The sequence below is a fragment of the Pipistrellus kuhlii genome, unplaced genomic scaffold (assembly GCF_014108245.1).
Source record: "Pipistrellus kuhlii isolate mPipKuh1 unplaced genomic scaffold, mPipKuh1.p scaffold_m20_p_16, whole genome shotgun sequence".
Taxonomy (NCBI): Eukaryota; Metazoa; Chordata; class Mammalia; order Chiroptera; family Vespertilionidae; genus Pipistrellus; species Pipistrellus kuhlii.
The window spans coordinates 5,921,357-5,945,745 of NW_023425471.1; the positions used below are offsets into that span (position 1 = coordinate 5,921,357).

The 24,389-nt window shown below is 42.2% G+C and overlaps 2 protein-coding genes across 14 annotated transcripts in view; both read right to left on the bottom strand.

Moving 5' to 3' along the window:
- Positions 1–6,507, bottom strand: part of MAP3K15 (mitogen-activated protein kinase kinase kinase 15) — a 60,502-nt gene extending 53,995 nt beyond the window's left edge. Inside the window, exons 1-3 of the mRNA XM_036440079.1 lie at positions 6,201–6,507; positions 4,942–5,081; positions 2,763–2,786 (exon numbers count right to left, since the gene is read on the bottom strand). Coding sequence (XP_036295972.1) covers positions 2,763–2,786; positions 4,942–5,081; positions 6,201–6,507 — 471 coding nt within the window. The remainder of the gene's footprint in view (positions 1–2,762; positions 2,787–4,941; positions 5,082–6,200) is intronic.
- Positions 6,508–19,329: 12,822 nt separating this feature from the next.
- SH3KBP1 (SH3 domain containing kinase binding protein 1) overlaps positions 19,330–24,389 on the bottom strand; it is a 342,524-nt gene continuing 337,464 nt past the window's right edge. For 8 of the 13 annotated variants that reach the window (XM_036439674.2, XM_036439676.2, XM_045582308.1 and 5 more), the window contains 2 exons: positions 22,728–22,791; positions 20,246–21,767 (listed from right to left, as the gene is read on the bottom strand). In XM_036439674.2, coding sequence (XP_036295567.1) covers positions 21,726–21,767; positions 22,728–22,791 — 106 coding nt within the window. In that variant the 3' untranslated portion in view covers positions 20,246–21,725. Of the gene's footprint in view, positions 21,768–22,727; positions 22,792–24,389 lie in introns of all 13 variants that reach the window. The other 5 variants (XM_045582309.1, XM_045582310.1, XM_036439673.2 and 2 more) reach the window with 1 other exon arrangement.

The window sequence follows — 24,389 nt, forward strand, 5'->3', positions numbered from 1 at the left end:
TATTTTTATTGATTTTTTACAGAGAGGAAGGGAGAGGGATAGAGAGCTAGAAACATCGATGAGAGAGAAACATCGACCAGCTGCCTCCTGCACACCCCTTACTGGGGATGTGCCCGCAACCAAGGTACATGCCCTTAACCGGACTCGAACCTGGGACCTCTCAGTCCACAGGCCGACGCTCTATCCACTGAGCCAAACCGGTTTCGGCTAAAGTAGTTTTAAAGTAATGCCAAATTTAGCAGAGATTAATTGCCAAATCCTTTAGAATTTCATTCCTAAAAAACAAACCAACAAAAACCTTGGGAAAATGGTGTCATGGTATAATGAGAACAAGAATGAAAGGACTTCCTGGTTGTTAGGAGGGAGAATGTTCTAGTGAAGAAGGGTATATAATGGAATGGTAACAGAACTACACTAAGTCTCCTGGAGTAGACCCTGATATATCCAACAGTCAGGATGGAAAAAGAGTTTTCTTGCTTGCACTGTGCCTTAATGTAATTCTTGTATGTAACTATTCTTAATGTAACTATTTCCTAGACATTCCTTGCATTAAATCCAAATTACACCTTTTCACTCGAGTGACAAAAATGGAATGACAGACAGTAAGTACTGAAAGTTATCTATGAACAAAACTGACAGAATTCAACCTTCTCTTTTTACTGATGAGGATACTAATAATTAGGGTGGGGTGGGGTGGAGTGACTGGGTTACCCAAAGTTCCTCAGAGATGGGGCTGGACTACAATCTATGTCTCCTGGCCCCAGGCTCAATCTCCTTTGCCTGGACCCCCCTCCATCTCCATGAAGAAGGTAATTTAAGAAACAGAAATCTAGAAAGAACAGGAAAGTAAGTGGACAATATCAGTATGTAAATGGGACAAAATGGAGTGACATTATCTTCCCATTTTTCCCCCCAGGAGGAATTCAAAATCACCCTGATGCCTCAATTTACATGATGGCTTGTTAAATCCAGGCTGCTATGGTAACCCACTTGTTTTCTTTCTAGGACTTCATCCTCTGAATTGGAGGAAGGTGAGGGTTTTGCCTCAAGTAAGGAACTCTGCATGGCGAGAAGAAGCCTGGCCTCACAGCTTCAGGTTGGGGCCTTCCTTGGAGGGACAAAGTCCGGCAAAGCCCCTGCTCCCTTGTGGAGGGCATCCTCAGGAGACCTCTACCTTCTGGGATCTTTTCTCCCTCTCTCTCTGGGAACTCCAGGTGAAACAGGAAAAGAGGCATGAGGTGCTTACCTTCTAGAAGGGCCACTAGGAAGGAGACTGAAGGGGAAAAAAAAGGGGGGGGGGAAGGGAACAGTTTCTAGGTCACAATTTTTCAAACCACACAAAGACAGGTCTAAAAGGATGCGCAGTTTGGGGCACTCAAAAATACAGGATAACCTTGGCACAATTTCCAAGGACATGATCTTATTTGAATGTTTTTAGGGTGGGGGCTTTATTTTTTTATTTTTTTAAAATATATTTTACTGATTTTTTTACAGAGAGGAAGAGAGAGGGATAGAGAGTTAGAAACATCGATGAGAGAGAATCATCGATTAGCTGCCTCTTGCACACCTCCCACTGGGGATGTGCCCGCAACCAAGGTACATGCCCTTGACCAGAATCGAACCTGGGACCCCTTTCAGTAGGGGACGGGGGATTAGGGGGAAAGATCAACCAAAGGACTTATATTCATGCATATAAGCCTAACCAATGGACACAGACAACAGCAGGGGGAGGGGTGGTGGTGAGGGCATGAGTGGGAAGTTGCGGGGGAAATAGGAGGATAAGGACACATATGTAATATCTTAATCAGTAAAGAAAAAAAATCTGTACCACTTCTTTTCATCTGTGGAGGAAATGTAGCTAAGCTCTCACATGAACTGGGGTATAAGTTCATATTTTTCCATTGTTAGAAAAACTTTGGCGGGAAGTATGAGGGTACTAGGTACTGGTTCTAGCAAAAGTAAATAAATTATATATGTGTGGTGCTGAGATATGATTTTACTTTTTAAAAAAATATTTTATTGATTTTTTACAGAGAGGAAAGGAGAGGGAAAGAGAGCTGGGAACATCGATGAGAGAGAAACAGACCAGCTGCTTCCTGCACACCCCCTATCGGGGATGTACCCAAAACCAATGTACATGCCCTTGACCAGAATCGAACCTGGGACCTTTCAGTCTGCAGACCGATGCTCTATCCACAGAGCCAAACGGGTTTCAGCTGATTTTACTTTTTATTTTTTTTCAACTACAGTTTACTTTCAGTATTATTTTGTATTGGTTTCAGGTGTACAGCATAGTGATTAGACAATCATATCTTTACAAAATGTTCCCCTTGATATTTCCAGTACCCAACTGGTACCATACATAGTTATTACAATACTGACTCTATTTCCTATGCTGTAGGTTACATCCCTGTGACTATTCTGTAGTTTCCAATATGTATGTCTTAATCCCTTTACCTCTCTTACCTAATCCCTCAACTCCCCTCCCCTCCCCTCTGACAATCACCCATCAGGTCAGGCTCACAGTCCTGGTGTATAACAAAGAACAAGTATACTTGCCTGACTGCCTTCTGGCCCACAGTCTGGATAGCTGGTTGGGGCCTGAGCTAGCTGGCAGCTTGAGGGACAGGGGGTTCTAGCTATCCCCCTTAGAAACACAATCAACAGGCACAATTAGAAATCACTTCGCTGTCTGTGGGATTTTCAGGCAAACATTTTACCCATTTACATTGATGAAGTTAAAAATATGAAAATATACTTACTGTGTTTTTCTGAGTTACCATATCCTGAAAAGAAAAACAAAAGATGACCTCAATACAGTTTTTCCAAAACCGTTAATTTCCATAAGCAAGTATTTTGTCCCAACCAATGACCCAGAGTAAACCAGTTGAAACCTGCCCTGCAAAAAGCTTCAAATAAAATAAGCCTCTAAGAATTGTAAAATTTACGTTCTAAGGAAAATGTTTCATAATTGATTAGCTTTGGAACTACTGGGGGGCATATATGATTATAAGAATTTTCCTATAACAATGGCAATGCTTTTGTCTCAAGAGAGATTAAGATTCAAGTTTGGGGCTCTGAATACTCTACACCTTGTCTTCCCAGTGAGGAATGTCAGTGACAGCGAGGAAGTGCATGGGAAGCACCGTGGTATCCTCAGGTCTCAAATACTACTACTACTTCTTCTTCTTTTTAAATATATTTTATTGATTTTTTACAGAGAGGAAGAGAGAGGGATAGAGAGTTAGAAACATCGATCAGCTGCCTCCTGCACACCTCCCACTGGAGATGTGCCTGCAACTAAGGTACATGCCCTTGACCGGAATCGAACCTGGGACCTTTCAGTCTGCAGGACTACACTCTATCCACTGAGCCAAACCGGTTTCAGCTGAAACACTTCTTTACTCATCCATGTGAAGGCTGTAGCCACTCCCACAGAAAATCTTCCTATGGAAGGGGTGTCACTGGTGGGATTCCTGACCCCTCACTATAGTTGTCTAGGAATTTTCAAATACCATGACAACATTTTAGTCAGTTAACTTAGCATAATGTTTACTCAGCCCTTGATTGGATCGTTTATGCACTGCAAGCCAACATTTGCCCGAAAAAGAAAACACAATTAGAGCTGCCCCATAAAACGTTTTTACATATTCTGAGATGTCTATTTTCTGAGACAAGTGCAGATTGCTTCTTCTGGCATCAGATATAAATGACTACCCACTTTCATTTCAGGAAATATTAGTCCATATCATTGAAAATTAAAACTTATCTAGGTCATAGGACTTTCCAGAGGAATTCACTGAGGCACAGCTGAGAAAAAAATGCATTAAATTGGGAAAAAAATACATACTAATTTCAGGTTTCTCATAAACATATACTTAATAATGCACCCTTTCATATTTTCTAATTCTAAGTATTTCTAAGAATAACTACTTTAGTAAAATCAGCAAAAGGAGAAATTAATATCTAAAGTAATTTAGATTGGTTTATAGCCTTTTGGAAAACTATTCTACAATGTATAGTGCAATAATAAAATAGCTTCTTCTTTCAATGTCTTATGAATGACTTCTTAAGACACATTTCTGTGCTATAGGAGAGCACACACCTATATAAAGTGGATGTGTATATAACACATACAGGTTATACATCTGAAGAAGGTGGAATTTCTACCAAGAAATAATCCCAAATTATTATTGAGCTCAGAATAATCTGGTTAATATTAAATCTCAAGAAACACAAAAATGTCCAACTTGCCATCAGAAAATTATGATGTCTATGAAAGTTAACTCTGAAGCACTGGCACTGGCCTTCAACCCTCGCTGCAGACTCTAGAGAGGTTAAAAAAGTTCCCTCAAGATTGTTATGTAATTGGTCTGGAGTATGGCTTGGGAACTGGGATATTGACAAGTGCTCCAAGAGATTCTGAAGTACAATCAAGGTTGAAAACACTGCAGTCAACAAACTAATGTTTTATTCCTCAAATGATTTAACACAGCTCAAGATGGTCTGACCAACATTAAGATATTCAACAATATTAATTAGCTGAATTTTGTAGCAACTCACTTTAGACATTCATATTTACAAATATGAGCATTTTTTAAAAAGAACATTATCCAAAAAAGCATTTGTATAAAACTTGCAAAAGTACACTTAAAACTTCTCAATCATTATTGAGTTGTGCCTAAACACCAAGTTTTCAGTTTTATTCAGCTTTAAACTGAGGGGAAAATAACAAATATTCACTATATCTGTGACAAAACTTTCTGCCCATTTTGATAACTGTTAAATATCTTATTATTATTATCTAAGTCAAGCAATTATTTTTTTTAATGAATAGGTTTGGATCAAGTTGTACAAGCAAGTCTTTATGTTTTTCAAGTAAACATATAATACTGCTTTCCCAAAATGAAGTATTCAGGAGAGGTAAACCATGCCCCTTACCTTCAATAAAGAAGCAGTGGCAATGTCCGTAGCATAATACAGGATCACATTATTGGTCATGTTGAAGCTTTCTCGAATTCCAAGATGGTAGAACAGTGAAGGCTGTCTGGAGACATCACTCATGTCCACCACAGCAATCTCTGAAATGAACAAGGAGAGGACAGGGCATTGGTGAGAGAGATGATCCATCTACTTAATCCACTTCCTGATGATTACCAATTTGAAATCCTAAGGTCATTGATACCTTCAATAAAATTTTGACCTCAAAATCCAAGGATTGTCTGGCTCCACAAATTGAATCAGACAAAGAGTGAGGGATTGAGAGAGAGCGAGAAAGATCGAGGGAGCAAGACTGAATGAGAGCTGGAGAGAGTGCGAGAAGGGGTGAGGGAATAAGAAAAAAGAGAGCGAGAAAATGGGGGAGCATAAGCGTGAGTGTGGAGAGAGAGAGAGAGAGAGAGAGAGAGAGAGAGAGAGAGAGAGAGAGAGAGAGAGAGAGAGAGAGAGAGAGAGAGAGCGACCGCAACCCGATAGCTAGAGAGCATGAGGTGGAGAATGCCAGAGACCAGGAAAGAGAACTGGAGCGGGCAATCCTTGAGCTGGAGCACGCCAGAGCTAGCACTGGAGCTGGAGTACAGCGAGATCCCGGAGCTGGAGCACGTGAGATCCCGGAGCCGGAGCACACGCGAGACCTGGAGCAGGAGCACGCGAGATCCCGGAACTGGAGCACGTGCGATCCTGGAGCTGGAGCGCTGGACAGCGCTCAGCTACAATGTATACAGTAACACGAGGCATTTCTAAGAGCCCCGCCTCCCGCCCCACACGCGGTCTCAATGGTCCCACACCAGTTCCCACCGGGACTGAACATGGATTCCCCCGGGAAACATTACACACTCCCAGTCCCTGGACGCTGACTACATTGTTTGGCTTCGGGGGTTCTAGAAGTTCCCAGGGGCTGGAACCCACTGCCTTAAGGGACACACAGGAGTGAGACAATAAAAGTTGGATAGCTGGTGGTTCTAAGCTTTCTCTCCTGTACCAGATGCCTAAGGGGAGGAGCCTAAAGAGGTCTAGATGGCGGCGGGCTCCGCTTTCGCTTTATTTGTAAGCAGGTATAATGCCCACTGTCCGCTCCCCGATGCTCTTGTGTCAAAAAGGGTGCTAGGATGGAGAGGGGCCAGCGCCGCGATGAGCTTCTGAGGGCGAGGGAAGCTGCCGGAAATGGGGCGCAGGGTGGGGTGAAGGGGATCCCGCCTCACCTGCGTTGTAGAAGGCTTCGAGCATGTTCTCCTGGCAGTCCAGCTCCCCGAAGCGCAGGGTGCTGAGGCGAGCGCCCTGGGCCTCGCAGGCCCGCACGAGGCACTGGAGTGCTCCCGCCTCGTGGCCGCTGTCCTCGGGGCTCCGGTTCCATATGTAGGCGGCCCTCAGAAAGCGCTGCTCTGGGCTCTCCTGGCTCGGGGCCGCCCCGTCTGGCTTCCCTGGCTCTTCGGGCGACGGAGGACGCCCAAGGGGTTCGATCGCTGCCCCCAGCGCCCCGGCCGGGGGAGGCCCGTGGCCACTCTCCATGCGTGGCTCGACGGGACCCACCTGGGTCCCACCTCCGCCCTCACTGGTAGGCGAGAGCACTGGAGGCGAGGCCACGCGTTGTCCGGTCAGCACCTCTCGAAGCCTGAGGCGGCAACAAGAAGCGACGGTTGGCCCCAGTCCCTTTTATAGCCTCGGGGGTGCTTAACGGTCACTGGCGCAGGGGGTTCTGGGAGGAGTTGGGGGAGGGGCAGGCGGACGCCCCACGTGGCCTTCGCCCGGGCAACGCCCCCGAGAAGGGTGGATTCATGACTTTGAGGATTTTGTTGTTGCCATCCTTCCACCCCAACTTTCGTTTTTGTCAAAAACAATTCGAGGACTTTCAAGTAGAGGAAAAACTCCTTCAAAGCGCTGGTTCGAATGAATTACTATTCAAATTCTAAACGAAAAAGAGATGTGGTTTTCACTCAGAATTAAGATGAGAAAATGCTTCCCGAAAACGCGTCCGATTTTATTGCCGAGAGCATGGCCCGCTCTTTCCAATTGTCACTGTGAACTTGACAAAACAACAGGAAGCACCAGCAACATATTTACCTGGAAAATAGACTCCAAAAAGTCTGTCTGGCCGAAACCGGTTTGGCTCAGTGGATAGAGCGTTGGCCTGCAGACTGAAGGGTCCCGGGTTCGATTCCGGTCAGAGGTATGTACTCTGGTTGCGGGCACATCCCCAATAGAGGGTGTGCAGGAGGCAGCTGATGGATGATTCTCTCTCATCGATGTTTCTAACTCTCTATCCCTCTCTCTTCCTCTCTGTAAAAAATCAATAAAATATATTTTTTTAAAAAAGAAATGTCTGTCCAGCCTATTAAATTCTGTGAACCCAAAGGAATTTTTACTGTGGATCTTACCCACCTCATGAATTTGGCCCAAATATTAAAAAGTAGTATTACCATGAAAGGTACTACTCGTATTTATTTTATTTTTAAATTTATTTTGGTTTTGGCAATGACTTTACATTTTTAATTATAAATTTTTATTGTTGATAGTATTACAGATAACTCCCATTTGCCTCCCTTTCCCCCTCTTCCTCCCAGCTCCTACCCACCTCCCCAGGTCATCACTACCTTATTACCCACATCTGTGGGCTATGCATATAAGCATATAAGTTCTTTGGTTTGCCTCTTGTCCCCTCAACCCCACATCAAGGTATGTCAATCTGTTCCATGCCTCCATGCCTCGTATCTCATTTTGTTGCTCCATTCATTTTGTTCAATAGATTCCATAAATAAGTCAGATCGTGATATTTGTCTTTCTCAGTTTGGCTTATTTTCCAGGTCCATTTATACTCTCCCAAAAGGGAAGAGATGCCTCTTTTTGATAGCTGCATAGTATTCCCTAGTGTAAGTACTTTTAATTTAAAAGTGGGAGGTGCAGGAAGGTCTGGGAGGGGCTGGAGGATGGGGCAGGAGCAAGCCAGGCATTCCCTATTGCCTCCCCCGGACAGGCCCTCGTGACTTTGAGGATTTTGGACATTGTCCCAAGGTTTTATTTTTTTCCCCACTCTTTATTTATTTTATTATTTTATTTTATTATTTATTTATTTTATTATTTTTTATTTTATTTTAGTATTTTATTTTATTTTATTATTTTTTATTTTATTTTATTTTATTCGATTTTATTATTTTATTTTATTATTTTATTTTATTTTATTTTACTATTTTATTTTATTTTATTTTATTTTACTATTTTATTTTATTATTTTATTTTATTTTATTTTATATTTTATTTTATTTTATTATTTTATTTATTTTATTTTATTATTTTATTTTATTTTATTTTATTTTATTTGTTTTATTTTATTTTATTTATTTTATTATTTTATTATTTTATTTTATTTTATTAATTATTTTATTATTTTATTTTACTAGAGGCCCAGTGCATAGATTCGTGAACATTGCAAGGACATTAATTAGAAGGTGGGCAATGGGGTGTGAGTGGGTGAGATGGGCCGGACATGCCATGGAGCCAACACCACCCCCCCACCCCACCCCAACCCCCCCCACCCCCCACCCCCCCCGCCCCTGGCAGTCCCTACCTGGCCAGCCACACCTGGGGTGGTGCTGGGGCTTCTAAGACATCTGTGGAGTGAGCAGGGTCCCTCCAGCAGGTGGGGTCCCTTGGCCTGGTCTGTGGGGATCTGGCTGAAACCGGCAGTCTGACATCCCTTGAGGGGTCCCAGAGTGCAAGGGCACTCTGCAAAGTTGTTGTCGCTCAGCAGCTCCTGCACTGAGTGTCTGCTCCCTAGTGGTCAGGTCACTTAGCCTTTTATATATATAGATTATTTTTTCTTTATTGATTAAGGTATTACATATGTGTCTTTATCCCCTCCAATGCCCCCCCACCCCTCCACTCATGCCCTCACCTCCCTAGATTATTTTTTAATTCCCACCTGAGGATATTTTCCCACTGATTTCTTAGAGTGGAAGAGAGAGGGAAAGACAGAGAAATATTGATGTGAGAGAAACACATTGATTAGTTGCCTCCTGCATGCCCCCGACCAGGGCCTAGCCAGAGAGGAGCCGGCATCTGAGGTATGTTCCCTTGGCCAGAATCAAGCCTGGGACCCTTTGGCCCACAGGCTGATGCTCTATCCACTGAGCCAAACCAGCTAGGGCTCCCTCTTATTTTAAATAACAGTTTTCTGGAGATATAATTGACAAACCATCCAATTCACCTACTTAACTTATGTCTAATGTATTCAGAGTGAAGCATCCATTACCACCATCAGTTTTCGACTATTTTCCTCACCACCTCAAACCCAGTACCCATTAGCAGCCAGTCTCCATCCCCACAAAACACCCCTCAGCCCTAGGCAACCACCAATCTACTTTCTGTTTCTACATATTTGCTGTTCTGGACATTTCACATATATGGAATCATACAGTGTGTGAACAGAAGTTTTCATCTGTCATGGGGATATACCTAGGAATAGGATTACAGGTCATATGACAACCCTATGTTTAACCTTTAGGGAAACTGCCACTGTATTCCAAAGTGGCTCCATCATTTTATATTCCCACAGGCAATGTACAAGTTCAAATTTCTCTGTACTCTCATCAATACTTATTGTCTTTTTGTTATTTTATTATAGACATCCTAATGGGTATGAAGTAGTATATTATTGTGGTTTTGATTTGCATTTTTCTGATGACAAATGATGTTAAGCATCCCATCATGTGCTTATCCCCTATTTGTATACTTTCTTTGGAGGAATGTCCATTGGGATCCTTTGCCCATCGTAACCCTGGGTATTTGACTTGGCCAGTGTGGGTCAGTGGATAGGTTTTGATCTATGAATCAGGAGGTCTCAATACAAGTCCCAGTCAGGGCAAATGATGGGGTTCTGGGCTTGATCTCCAGTAGGGGACAAGCAGGAGGCATCTAATCTGTCCCTCTCCCTTCCTCTCTGATATCAACAAAAATATATTTTAAAAATAAAACTGGGTATTTATCTTTTTATTATTGAGTTGTAAAAGTTCTTTATATATTATGGATACATGTTCCTTATCACATATGTGATTTACAAATATTTTCTCCCATTGTGTGTGTGTGTGTGTGTGTTGTCCTTTTCTTGATGATGTCCTTTGCAGCACATCACAAGCCTTTTTGACAGAAGTAAGATAGGATTTACCTTATAAAATATTTTGGCTTTTCTTCACATTTCAGTGATAATACAGTCTATCCCTTCCCCTCCCCCCTCTGTCTGCCCCCCCCCCCAAAAAAAAGCAGAAACTGCCAGTACAAATATTTGATGAAATCCTGTCCTAAAATTCAGTTTTGGTAGGAATTAGGAACTTCACAAGTGACATCAATGTGTACTCTCTTTTGTGGCCAATGAATGGAAAACAAGCTCTGAGGGAATCTGTAAAGACACACAGACCAGAATTAGAAAGAGAAAAGCTAGAGAAATCTTTAGCAACTCTGTTCTAAGTTTTTTTGTTTTTTAAATATGATGCTGTAAAAGGACACATTTTCTTTGTAACCTAGCAATACATAATAATAGTTATTTTCCTAATGTGCCTGTTCATCTGAGATTATTCCAATGACTGGCACAGCCTTTACAAGGGTAGAAATGCCCATTTCACAATTACTTGCCAGGATCTTGCTGTCTTCCCCGCTTCAGTCTTCCTGAGTTCCTTCCAACTCTCACCAGGGCCCTACTAAGACACACAGGATTTGTGAGTTCTGGCTTGGATAATGTCCTCCTCTAAACACAAATGCTGCTGAGCAAAGAGCCCAGCATTTGCCCAGCTAATGAGCGCTTTCCCCATAGATTGCCTGGGCATACACCGCTCACCTTCTCATTGTTGCCATTAATTTGCACACCTGAGATGTGCCCCAGCCCCTTCTCCCCATGTCCTTCCTACCCTGCCCCAGCCCCGCTGAGGATAAAATTGCAAAATGCTGGATTAGTCTTTTTTGTTTAGTTGAGTGATTGTTCCGTTCTGACCCCTGCTTTGCCCCTTTCTAAGTGCACTTTCTGGAAACCACTTTGCCCCAATTCAAGGGATGTCATTTGGATTAGAACAGTGGATGGAAGAGTAGAGTGGAGGCACTGTAGCTAAAGAGTAAGATTAAATCTAAGCATTTTCCTTTATTTTATTGTAGGCTGGTTATTCATACCAATCTTGGTCAAACTAGTTAGTTCTTTGATTCACTCAACCTTGTAAAAATATTTAAGTTGCCATTCAAGTAGCAGCTTCATTATTTTTTTCATTGTACAAGGGCCTTGAGCAAATAGTGGCAAAAGAGAAACAACCAGGTTGTACAATATTATATGTCTTTGGTGGGAAAACTTTTATATAGTAACTCAATAAAGATTTATTAAGCATCTATTATGTTAGGCACTGTTTTGGTGCTGAGGATATCATGGTGAACAGTACAGCCAAAGTCCCTGATGTTCAGTTAGATAGATTGAAAGAGAGGAAGAGGAAGAGAGAGAGAGAGAGAGAGAGAGAGAGAGAGAGAGAGAGAGAGAGAGAGAGAGAGAGAGAGAGATGGCTATAGACAAATATACCTGTGTATAGATACTATAAGTATTATATGGACACAGATTATTATAATCTGCCATAAAATACAAGAAAAAACAAACAGAATGGATGAAACTCATAACTATTAAGCATAGGTTATAGATAAAATACTAGATTATGAAATGTGGGGGGAACTCATGAGGTGTTTTAAATATAAACAATGAATAAGCAAATAACTTGTGGGGGAAAAGGTGAACTTCATAAGATATATTGAAAATTATAATTTATTTCCCTCTAAGACATGCTATAGAATATATGATGGAAGTAGGATGCTACTTATAGATAGGGGGGATGGAAAGACCAAGTTATTAGGCATGAGCATGTAATCTCTGAACTGACAGTATGTCAGTCCTAAACTGACTACCCACTGGTGACATCCATTACAGTCCTATCTTGTTCAATACATTCTTTATCCCTTATTGAACATATGGAATATAGTTCTAATAACCAAATGTCCCTATTAATTCTATCATCTGTTTTATTCCTGGATCTAATGATTTTTTTCCCCTGATGGGTCATATTTTCTTGCTTGTTTGCATGTCAGGTAATTTTTTATTAGATGCCTCACATTGTGAATTTTAATGTGAACTGCATATTTTTGTATTCCTATATTCTTTTTTAAATTTATTTATTTATTTTTATTTTTTTATATTTTTATTGATTTTTTACAGAGAGGAAGGGAGAGGTATAGAGAGCTAGAAACATCAATGAGAGAGAAACATCGATCAGCTGCTTCCTGCACACCCCCTTTTGGGGATGTGCCCGCAACCAAGGTACATGCCCTTGACCGGAATCGAACCTGGGACCTTTCGGTCCACAGGCTGATGCTCTATTCACTGAGCCAAACTGGTTTCGGCTATTTCTATATATTTTTTTAAATATATTTTATTGATTTTGTTCAGAGAGGAAGTGAGAGAGATAGAGAGTTAGAAACATCGATGAGAGAGAGTCATTGGTCAGTTGCCTCTTGCACACCCCCTATATTTCTATATTCTTGAGCTTTATTCTGTTTTCAAGTTACTTGAAAACAGTTTGATCCTTCTGAGGCTTATGTTTTTAAAAAAAAATAGGTTTCTATTGATTTTAGAGAGGAAGAGAGAGGGATAGAAATATTGATGAAAGAGAAACATTAATTGGCTTCCTCCTGTATGGCCCCCACCAGTGATTGAGCCAGTAACCAGGCATGTACCCTGACTTGAAATTGAACTGGTGACTTCCTGGCTCAAGGGTCAATGCTCAACCACTGAACCACACCAGCCAAGCCTGAGGCTTGCTTTTAAGGCTGGTTTTAATTGGATCAAAGCAACATTTAGACTGGGCTAATTAATCCCCTCTAATGAGGCAATACCCTTCTGAGTACTCTATCCGATGTCCTGTGAAATATTTCGTTTTTCCATTCTGGCCAGTGGAAACAGAAACTGGGACCTGTGGGATTGTTCCCTCTAATCCATTCAGGTGGTTCCTTCTACAACTTCGGGTACTTTCTGCGTACACTAGTGCTGGACAGTACTCAGCTGAGGATTCCAGATCCACACGCCTCTCTCCTCTTTAGTATGCAAGCTGCAGCCTCCTTCTATTCTACTCAGGACAACCGGGCTCCCTTTCTCGGTCCTGAGTTGTGCCTCTTGCATGACTTTTGCAACTTTTTCTTAAGTCTGAAATTCTTTTAAGATGAAAAGACTTAAAAGTTTAACATTAACTAGAAAAAACGCTTCTCCCCTCTGCACTCCAGGTGTGCTTATGGGGTGACCATATATGATGGGAAAAGGAGGAACAGGGTTGGCTGCTTTCCTCCTCTCCAATGTGCTAGTTGGTTCTTCAAGTTGGGGGTGTGTAGGAGAGGAGACAACCTCACCGATGGCTTTCTCAGGCCGAGACCACGTCTGGTCTACAGGAAACACATGTCCTTTGCCCCACAACCTCCAGGAGTGCTGGCCTATCCAGGCCCTCTATTGCTGCAACCATTTGAGCAGTCAGCCAGCCATCTCACCTTCTAGATTTCTGAGATATGACTCAGACATTTGTCCTTTATGTCCTGAAAACTTCTTGGGACACCTGTAGCAAACTATCTTTGAGCTCTTTCCCTAGGCTCCTGGTAAGTGGTAGGCAACCCTCCAACACTCCCATTGGTATGGAAGAATTCACCAGCACACTGGTATCTTTCCAAAATTACACTTCTATTGATAGTTTCCAATTCCCTTTTCTGGGAATGTCCACAGCTTCACTTTGAGCGTTTTGTTTTAGGTGTAAGATCTTCCAGAGCTATCTTTTCTCTCTGCCACCCATTTTCTGTTACCAGTAGCATTCCAAGCAGCACCTGCTTCATCAGCCTGGTGCCCAGAGTAAGGATAATGATAACTTAAACCAGAGTCTCCACTTGACTTACAATGGATAGTAAACAAAAACTTGAAAGAGATGAGTGTGCCAGATATGCAAATATGTAGAGGAAGAGCATTGCATGCAGAGTGGCAAGCCAGGGCAAAGGCCCAGGGCATTCTGGTATGCTCAAGGAATAGCTAGGCCAGTATCACTAGATATTTAGAATTCCACCATCTTATTTCTTAACAACTCTGCTTTGTAGCAAATTCTTCCATATATTTAAGTGAAATCTCCTCTTGTAATTTCTACCCATTAATTATAATTTAATTCTTTTTCCACATGGCAGCTTTCCAAGTATCACTTTTTTTTTTTAGGTGATATCTCACTTCCCGGATCCTTCAATCATTTCTTTATGACATAATTTCCAGATTACTCACCACCTTGATGATTCACTTCTTGTCTCTGTTTCGGTTTTGTGTGTGCAAAAGACTTTTTAAAAATTTCTATCCCTATATCCTTGAGCTTTATTCTGGGACACAGTTAAGTTACTTGGAAACAGTTTGATCCTTGTGAGGCTTGCTTTTTAAAAATATGTTTGCCGCTCTGTTGACTAATGAGTTTGCCGACCAACCACTGACCTAGACTCTCAATTCCAATAATTACAGGCTGTTGTTCCTTGTGATTAAGCCCCGGGAATAGCCACGGAAATGTTATTGATTTCTTCATGATTTTTCTGTTTGGCTTCAGGATGGTCTTATCAGCTCGGGTAGTTTAAAAATTGGTTTGTAATCCCCTTAAACCTTTTTGTTTTAATTAATAGAAACTAAAATGAAGTTTTGCATTTCCAGGGCACTTTCCCATCAAGAGCTCAAAGCTTGCCAATGAATCTTAGTTTCCTGAAGAACTAGTAAAATTCTATAGGGGTGAGAGGGAAGGTAGGCATTTGAGGTTTAAATACATTGCTAGATCTGCATAATATAAGTAAACTTGCTGCCATTTAAAGAGAACTGCCCCGTAAAGCTGGTTTTCTAGGAATTCAACTCTTCTTTTATTAATTAAAACACACACACACACAACTTTCAGCCCAAACCGGTTTGGCTCAGTGGATAGAGCGTCCGTCTGTGGACTGAAGGGGTCCCAGTCAAGGGCATGTACATTGGTTGCGGGCACATTCCCAGTGGGGGGTGTGCAGAAGGCAGCTGGTTGATGTTTCTCTCTCATCAACGTTTCTAGCTCTCTATCCCTCTCCCTTCCTCTATGTGGAAAATCAATAAAATATATATTTTTTCGATTCCAGTCAAGGGCATGTACATTGGTTGCGGGCACATTCCCAGTGGGGGGTGTGCAGAAGGCAGCTGGTTGATGTTTCTCTCTCATCAACGTTTCTAGCTCTCTATCCCTCTCCCTTCCTCTATGTGGAAAATCAATAAAATATATATTTTTTTAAAAACTTGCTATTTTTTTTCTAAAAAAATTCTAGCATTCTAGCCACAACCTAATAGGTTACCTTGTTCTGCATTTGATTGAAATAGTTTAATGCCTATTGCTTTGAAAAGAAGAGGCATAGCCCAGTTAACTGTGAACTCTGCATTCACGAGCATTCACAAGCACACACTGCCATTTACAGCCATTTACAGGAACTGCCCCACAGCTACTCCGATTTGGGACTGGTTAAAAAGGCACGAAATAAAAACACCTCTCAGGAACCTGCATCTACTTTATGGATTCTCCTGGGCTTCAGGGGCCACCTTCTGCTCCATGTATTAGGAACCAAGCCAAGGTGACCCTAAGAACAGAGCTAGGAATGACAGCAATGGTTCATTGTCTTCATAACTCCTCTCCCCCTGTCCTCACACTACTGGCAAACATTTCTTTCTGGCTAGGAGTTTTCTCTGCTTTGGCAATTGTATTCCTTCATTAGAGCTAATTTGGGGAATGGCATTTCTTCCCTAGGCTTTGGTCATAACTGCCACGGCTTCCCTCTGTTGGCCACTGCAATTAGCCATAAAGAACACCTACTCCTATGCACACATTGCTTTGTTCTCTTTTGTACTAAGTAAAAGAGAAAAGATTTTCACTAAACCCTCTGGGTGTTAAAACACCTTGATATTAATTTGTGCTAAAATAACTGGAGGACTAATACCTAATCTCATATAAAAAGGAGACCATGATGACCTTAAGTTATGATGCAAAGGCTTTTTTGGGGACCCCGGCATTATTTTTATACAGACAGTTGGCAATCATGAATAATCTATCATCTATCTATCTATCTATCTATCTACCTACCTACCATCTGTCTATCTAAAAGAGCCAGGGTCCATAACATCCAAAACAACCTAAGGGAAAACCAAATGCCAGGCTGTGCACACAGCAGGCTCGGGTGGGCTGGGGCTGGCGAGTGGGCTGAACTGCTGACCTCTGAGAGAGGGGGTTGGGGGAGCAGGGCTTATCAGCAGATGCCACAGCTGCTGGCAAGGCTTAGGGAGAAGGAGGGTATGATCTGCAGCCTCCGTGGCAACTGCTGACCAGCCCTTGCCTCTCTCTCTCCCCGGGCCTCACCAGCAGCCATGCCTCTCTCTCTCTGAGAGGTCAGCAGTTGAATCTGCTCACTAGCAGCCTGGGGCGGCTGCTGACCAACCTCGCCTCTCTGATCAGGCCCAGAGACAGGCCCAGAGATGCTGACTGGCATAGAAACTAACCAATCAGACCCAAATCTGGGTGAACTGTGATAATCCAATGGGTGCCTAGGAAAAGGAGCTTTTGATGCTGACTGGCATAGAAAATGACCAATCAGAACCAAATCTGGGTGAACTGCGAAGGCAGAACCTAAGGTAGGGGCTGAGGAGGGTTTTTAAGTGCAACAGCTGTTTGGTTTAAGGTGTAAGAAAGCAGCTCAATTTTTTAATGACTGCTTTGGCAGTATAGTGCATATGGCTGGCTATCAGTCCAGTTAAGGGATTATGTATTTTTGTCTGACAAGAGCATCTCCTCCTGCTGAAAAAGACTCACCCCAATTTAAGCAATCCTATCCTATATAATATATATACTAATAAAAGGGTAATATGCTAATTAGACCAGGTCAACCGGCCATCTCCCAGATGTCTGACTTCCTTCTGGACAAAGCCATGGTGGTGGGGGCCAAGGCAGAGGCAGTTAGGAGTGATCAGGCCAGCAGAAGAGGGCAATTGGGGATGAGATCAGGTTGGCAGGGGAGGGGAGTTAGGGACAATCAGGCAGGCAGGCAGAGAGGTTAGGGGTGATCAGGCAGGCAGGCAGGCAGGCAGGCAGGTGAGCGGTAGGAGACAGTGGTACCAGATTGCGAGAGGGATGTCCAACTGCCTGTTTAGGCCCAATTAGAGAATGTGCAGGCTGGGCTGAGCCCCCCCACCCCCCCGACACCCCGTGCATGAATTTTGTGCACCGGGCCACTAGTTCTCTCTAATAAAAGAAAAACATGCAAATTGATTGTACCTTTGATACACCCACAAGCCACGCCCACCAGCCAATCAGGGCAAGTATACAAATTAACCCAACCAAAATGGTGGTTAATTTGTATATCCAGGCCACAGAAAAGACTGAAGACAGCGTAGACAGAGGCCAAGCACTGCAGAAGGGAGCAAAGCTGCAGAGAAGCAAGCAAGTAGGTTAGGGGAGAAGGAAGGGAAGCAGGCGGGGCAGTGGAGACCGCAGCAGGATGCCCTATTGCAGGAATCTTCCTGCAAGGGGCCTCTAGTATATATATAAAAGACTAAGTGTCAGTCCATCCGACCAGTAGCTATGACATGCATTGACCACCAGGGGGCAGATGCTCAATGCAGGAGCTGCCATGATGCCTACTGGCCATTCAAAAGTAAATGGCACCATGGACCTGGCACTGACAAACCAACACTTTGTTTCCCCCCAAGTAGGTCACAGGCCCCGCCACCATCCTGGAGTGACAGCGTACCAAATTGCAGCCAATGCTGCTAAGACTCCATGGTGCAAAATGTAGCCCACAGCCCAGCCCAATCCTGAAACGGTCACTGTGGGCACTAGTAATGACTTTCCATAGCAACGCCCAGCTTCCTCTCCCTAGCAACTAGCCTCCTTGGAATGTCTTCAGCCCAGGAACCAGGCTTGCTTTATAGCCAGATGCAAACATTTTACAGTTTAACCAAATGTTTGTGAAGCGTTTTCACGTGCCTCATTTTATTTGATCCTCACAGAAGTCCTGAAGTAGGTAGATAGGAGATTCTGTGGAATCCTATTTTCTTTTCATTAGCCAGAAAATGGAGATTTAGAAGGTTTAGAAACTTGACCTGACTGAAAAGAAGAAATGGTGGAACTTGAAAATGACTTCAGATTTTCTCACTGCAGAGAACACAGTCAAACACTGATACAGTTAAATATTTTACTTGTTCTCCATGCGTGATCTATAATAATAATCTGCTTCATGTTGATATTTACTGCTGTGTTTCTGATAATTACCTGAAAGAGAAGTTGGGGTGCTTCACTGGGCTGGAAAAAGTTTAGCTACATCAGAAAGCAGGTCTAATTAAGCAAGTTTATTGTATATCTATAAAAGGTTAAGTTGACCTGCGCATGCGCGATCATATAAAGCTCTCACTGGTGCCAATCACACGTGTGTATTTTTACAATCAACAATGATAGCACTGTTGATTGTAAATTTGGTTGACACTTCTATTATAGAGAAAGGGCGAATAGAAATATTAAAATATTCCTTCTAATTAATTTCCTTTTAATGTGCATGAATCTGTGCACTGGGACACTAGTAAATTATACACCCTGTAGTTTTCCAATCATTACAGGAAATAAAACCTCACCATTAGTAACCATAGACACACATGTGATACTAGATACAGGCTGTCTTTAAGGGAGAAAACAAATAATGTACTTGAGTAGACTGTCTAGAGCGCTGTGTATGAATAAAAGCAGTTTTTCATTGCGCAGCTGGTGTCACTCAGTGGTTGAGTATTGACCTATGAACCAGGAGGTCACAGTTTGTTCCCAGTCAGGTCTCATGCCTGGGTTGCCAGCTCGATCCACAGTGGGGGGAATTGCAGGGGGCAGGCAATCAATGATTCTCTCATTGTTGATTTTTCTCTTTCTCTCTCCCTTTCCCTTTCTCTCTGAAATCAATAAAGATATATATATTTTTTAAAAAAGCAGCTTTACACAATTATTTGAGTAACAATAATTTAATGATTTTTACACTATAGATCTTACTAGAATTTTCTGCTTAAATCTGAGTGTAAAATTTAACACCTTAAACACAGAATTCACAGCCACAGGTTTTAATGAATTATTTCTGTTCACTTGAGAAAGATAGGGGGCACTATATTCTATGTCATTTGAAGACATTCCTATGAGAATAATCAAATTGTGTAAAATGGAGAAAAATGGTTTAAATTCCAAGAAATCATCCCTCTCGGACCAGGACAACTTTAACCAAAAATATTTTCACAAAATTTCATTTTAATTATCTTCTTTACAAAGCATAATACTAAAGACTTTTCTAAATACAACTTTAGAAAATGAAGCAAAAAATAATTTCCATTAGATGCTGGTGGAGTCCATGCTGAACACAAAAGAATTTTTTTTTTTTTTCAAAAGTGATACTTCCAAGCTTCTCAATGTTTTTTGATGGGTCCATTTTGTAAAGAGTAAAAATGGTGGCTGTTCAGACAGTGGCTCATCCAGTTCCATGATGTAGAATCCTCTTGCTGGTTAGCCCAAGGGTCATTAATGAAGCTGGACATGCCAACTTCTAGAATCAATTCTCCCTCTCCTTATACAAAGAAAGCCAGTAGCCTCTGTGAGGGGAAGATGACAGCCCTCTACATTCCAGGTTCCCAGTGCCCCACGAGGACACTCCAATTTCTCAATGTAATTATTAACAATCCTACTCTGTGTACACATCATATAAAACTACATCATTAGGGAGGTTCATGATGAGTACATGAGAAATCCAAACACCACAGAATCCAAGCCTCATTCTTCTATTAGGTGGTAGGAAATCTCTGAAGGCTCCAAGTTTAACACAAATGCTTAGAAAAGTCAAGGGGTACAGGAATGTTTTATGCTGCTCTTGGAAACTTGGCACTCCTGGTCCCAAGCACATTGAGAGCAAGGCTGCTGAAAACGCACGGGAATGAAGGATTGGAGGTTTCTTTGCTCACACACTTATCTTCCCTTAACTCATTTCCTTAACCCTGGCAGACCAGGTGTCCAGACTCTGTAAATACTCTGGAGGAAGTAGCAGCCTCAAGCAGCAAGGATGAGGATGTAGGCAAGAGGAAGGCGGGGGAAAGAGAGAAAGGAAGATACTTTTATTTGTAATACTTAAGATGATAAATAACATGTGGTGATAACACTTCTTCAGTGTTATCAATTCTCATTCATTCTGGTTGTGAAGATCTATTAATGTTTAATACTTTTACTCTAAAACTCAGGAAATAGACAAAGCAGCTTTTTAGAAACACAAAAAACATCATCAGGTACCATTATAAGGGACCACCACCCCCAACCCCCAAACAATTTTGCAACACAGTATGTCCCCTTATTTTCAGCTAAGGATTAGAAAGCAGTCACACAGACTAAGGCGGAACTGTTCATTTGTTACAAAGATAAAGCAGACAAGCAAACACATTTCCTTGGGAGGGAAAAAGCAATTCAAAAAAATGCCGGAAAGAACCAGTGGCCACACTTTAACAAGAGCCCCCACCTCCCATTCCCTTGCACCTAAGGAAAGATTACAAGAGATGGAGTCATATGACATGTGAGTACAGCTGAAACAATAACACACACAGATAACCCAGTGCAGGAAATAATACAACTTCCCTCCCTCGTTGTTTTTTTTTTATTTGCATTTTACTTTTATTTATTTTTGCTTTAATAATGCATATTCTTTTTCACGCAAAAGGTGCAAAGGACAGGAGGCAAGGGTTTAACTTAGCTGATGAAAAATCAAGCAGGGGTGACATTTCTAGTTTCGTGAACAACCTAAAACTAGAACTTAAAAACTGTAGCTGGTACCACAGAGCAAGCCCAGCTTCAAGCTGTCTCCTCTTAGGACCTTTGGCTAGGGGAGAGAAGCTTTGAAGACAGTAGCCTCCAGTGGACTTTGATGAGTGGCTAAAAATTTTTTTTTGTTTTAAATCATGGTAGCTGCATCACAAAAGTTCCAATCAAGAGGGTGGTAAAAAGAAGGCACAGATCATTGCAAATACCAGATTTTCTCTTTATCTTTTTGTAAATATACCATCACGTATAAGCTAAAATCGATCTCAGGGTGGTGGGGTTTGCTGGCAGGAGAAGGGACGGGTTGGACCTAAAATTGCATATGTAATAGACTCCTAGAGGGGACACAAAGCAAGGCAGCTTTCCGCCTGCAGCAAAAAAAAAGGGATGCTTGCTCCGGACTATGTGTAATACAAATACTGGGGGAATCTGTGACAAAACACAATTTAAAAAAATCATAAAATTATAAAGCTTGTAAACGAATAATCTGAAATTACATTTTCTTAATGGAAAATATCATCAAAATAGTACTACTATGGACTAAACTGCCTGAGTTTTCGTTTCGCATGAGATCTCATAGTAAAAAAAGCCTTTAGCACAATTTGCTCTGTTTAAGTCACAACCAGTGCCAGACCCAGGACTGTACCGTGGGGAAGAGTTTCCTCTTGGATGGAATTTGTGTTGTGCTATCAAGATTTTTGTGCTAATCTTTCAAACTGGGACATATTGAGGCAAATCTTTAATCTTTTGGCACAAGGTTATTTTGGCTGGGGTGGAAAAGTTGAGTCTTGGACTCAGTATGAATAACGTGACATTTCATTGATCAAGTATTCATTTTGATTGAAGAGCTTTCTTTATGTCATTAACTTCCATCTATAAAAGACAAAGAAGAGCCAACAAAATCATAGTGAATCGGCTGGTTTGAAAGAAGCTGAAAGATAATCAACCCGGTTGATTGAAAGAAAATACTCAACCTGACAAGCTTAAAGGCAAAATGGGTAAAATGACATCTGAATGAAGAGTTGATAGAAATGCACAAACCTAAAGAACAGGCATGCAGATGGGATATGCTAGGAAATAGTGGATGTTTTAATTCTCAGGCTACCAGCATCCAAAATTTGTCAAAAGTAACAAGTGCTCTAGTTTCCTGGCCAGAGGGTGGGGCAGGCTGTCCTGACCTGCGAGACCACCTGGCAGTGCTGAAAGGTAGCAGTGGTCAGGCCCATGGTGGTATCTGTCACCATTTCCAAAGTGATGACAAGGTTACCTATCTTTCTTTAAGCAGCATGGGTCCTAACCACCACCAAGGGCACCAACTGGATGAAAGCTGAAAGTCTTCCTTTGGCCATTTGGTAATGGCTAAGTTGGATCTGAGGGGTACAAGGCTCTGACACTGGTGGTACTGACAGAACCATCAGGGAGAAGTAAAAAGATACAGAGCAAGTGCCCAGTGTGGGCAACTGTGGTCCTTGGAATCCCAATGACCACATAACAGAATCCAACTGCCATGGGGTCTCCCCCATGCCATGCCCTCTGGCCATGACTACAATGAGGCCTCTGGAAACCAGGGGAAACTATTCACAGAGGACAGGTTTCTGGTAAATTCCAAGTGAGAAACCCAATTGGGGGTACAATTACTAATGTCTTCCTTCCCCAAACTTCCCGGATCCCACTGAAGGATGCAAAGTGAGTCTATAAAATTCTAAGAAAATGGCCACAGGAAGTGTGCCTAAATCTGCAGAGAAGTAACAATCATTTGTTTTCAAAATAAAGCCTGATGCCGCCCCTACCCCCAACTGAGCCTCTCATGAGGCAGGACCCCAAGGGACCCACCTGCAGTCGCAGCCGGATTTTCTTCTCTTCATCCAACTCTGACAGTAACTGCTTAATCTCTCGTCTGAAAAGCAAACAATGGAATTAAACAAAAGTCCAGACTTTCCCAATTAAAGATAAGAAGCCTCTTATCATTCCAAAATCCATCTGACTCTTTTATGAAGACACTGTGGACAGAACATTATTTTATTTGCATTGTTATTGCTTAAAATTTGTCAGAGACAGAAAGAGTTGCCATTATTTCTGGGCTCCCAAAATAGGTAGCCATCAAATAGTATGTCTGACATGATCTTTAAGATCCTTCAGTTGAAGCTTCTCCTAAAAGAAGATGGGGAAACTGAGGCCTAGAGAGGTGGCCAACTTGTTCAGTGACTAGGCTCCAGGTATTCATATTCTATTGTCTTTCCTCTCTGCCATCTTGACTGGAAACTATCTCTTCATTATAGATTACTGGTTTTCAAATGTACTTACATAATCAATTTAATTGTAGATATTTGTTACCATTCCATACCTTCTGACTTCTAACCCTTTGGCCATTTTTGTCGCTGCATATGGCACAGTGTAATATTTATGTGTGTTAGCTATTTTCGCTTACAGATATTTCTCCCCATCAAAGGGCTCCTTGAAGATGAAAGGTAGGGAGAGAGCATTGTGGGGGCATGCATGGAGGGAGCCCCCGAGTCTCACCGGGAGAACAACTTGCTCAGTACAAAGTCTTGGATTTAAAGATTCCCTATGTCTTTTCATACATGACAGCTCCTAAATGCAAACTAATTATTATAATGGGCAGCTAACTGAAATAACTGAAACCTTTCTGATGCTAGAAGAAAAGCTGGCTGTTGGGCTGATTAAGAAGTGGTATAGCCTGGCCTGAATGTTTCAGTGGTTGGTGTTGACCTATGAACCAGGAGGGCATGGTTTGGTTCCATTCCCGGTCAGGTTACAAGCCTGGGTTGTGGGCTTGATTCCCAGTAGGGGGCAAGCTGGAGGCAGCAGATCAACCATTCTCTTTCATCATTGGTGTTATTAACTCTCTTTTTCTCTTCCTCTCTAAAATCAATAAAATATTTTTTTTAAAAAGCTGGTACATGTGCATACTGTATTTTATTGGGATTTTACGATCTTTCCTTCTTTCCTTGCCCTGGCCAGGTGGCTCAGTTGGTTGGAGTGTTATCCCATATACCAAAAGGTTTGGGGTTTGATTCCTGATCAGTGTACAAATCCAGGTTGTGGGCTAGATCCCCAGTCAGGGCACATATGGAAGGCAACTGATTGGTGTTTCCTTCTCACATTGATGTTTCTCTCTCTCCCTTACTATCTTTCTCTCTCTCTCTCTCTCAAAAAAAAAAATTCAATAAAAACATACTTGGGTGAGGATTAAAAAAAAAGATTTTTCCTTTCAGCAGCTGAAAGGAATGTATGTGAGGCCTTGAAACTGCCCCCTCCCCCATAAACCCCTCAGCCAACTGATACCCTTCCTACATGCAGCAGGTCCAGTTACTCATGGAGCTGAGCTCTGTGAAGTCTCTTGAATTCACATCCACTGCCACCCCCTGCTGCCATCACAGGGAGGCTGGCCCACCCTCCAGGGCAGGCTGGGACGCAGGCTTGCAGACTAGGCCCTGGCCCAGCAGAGAGTGATCCAGAGGGAGAGGAAGAAGG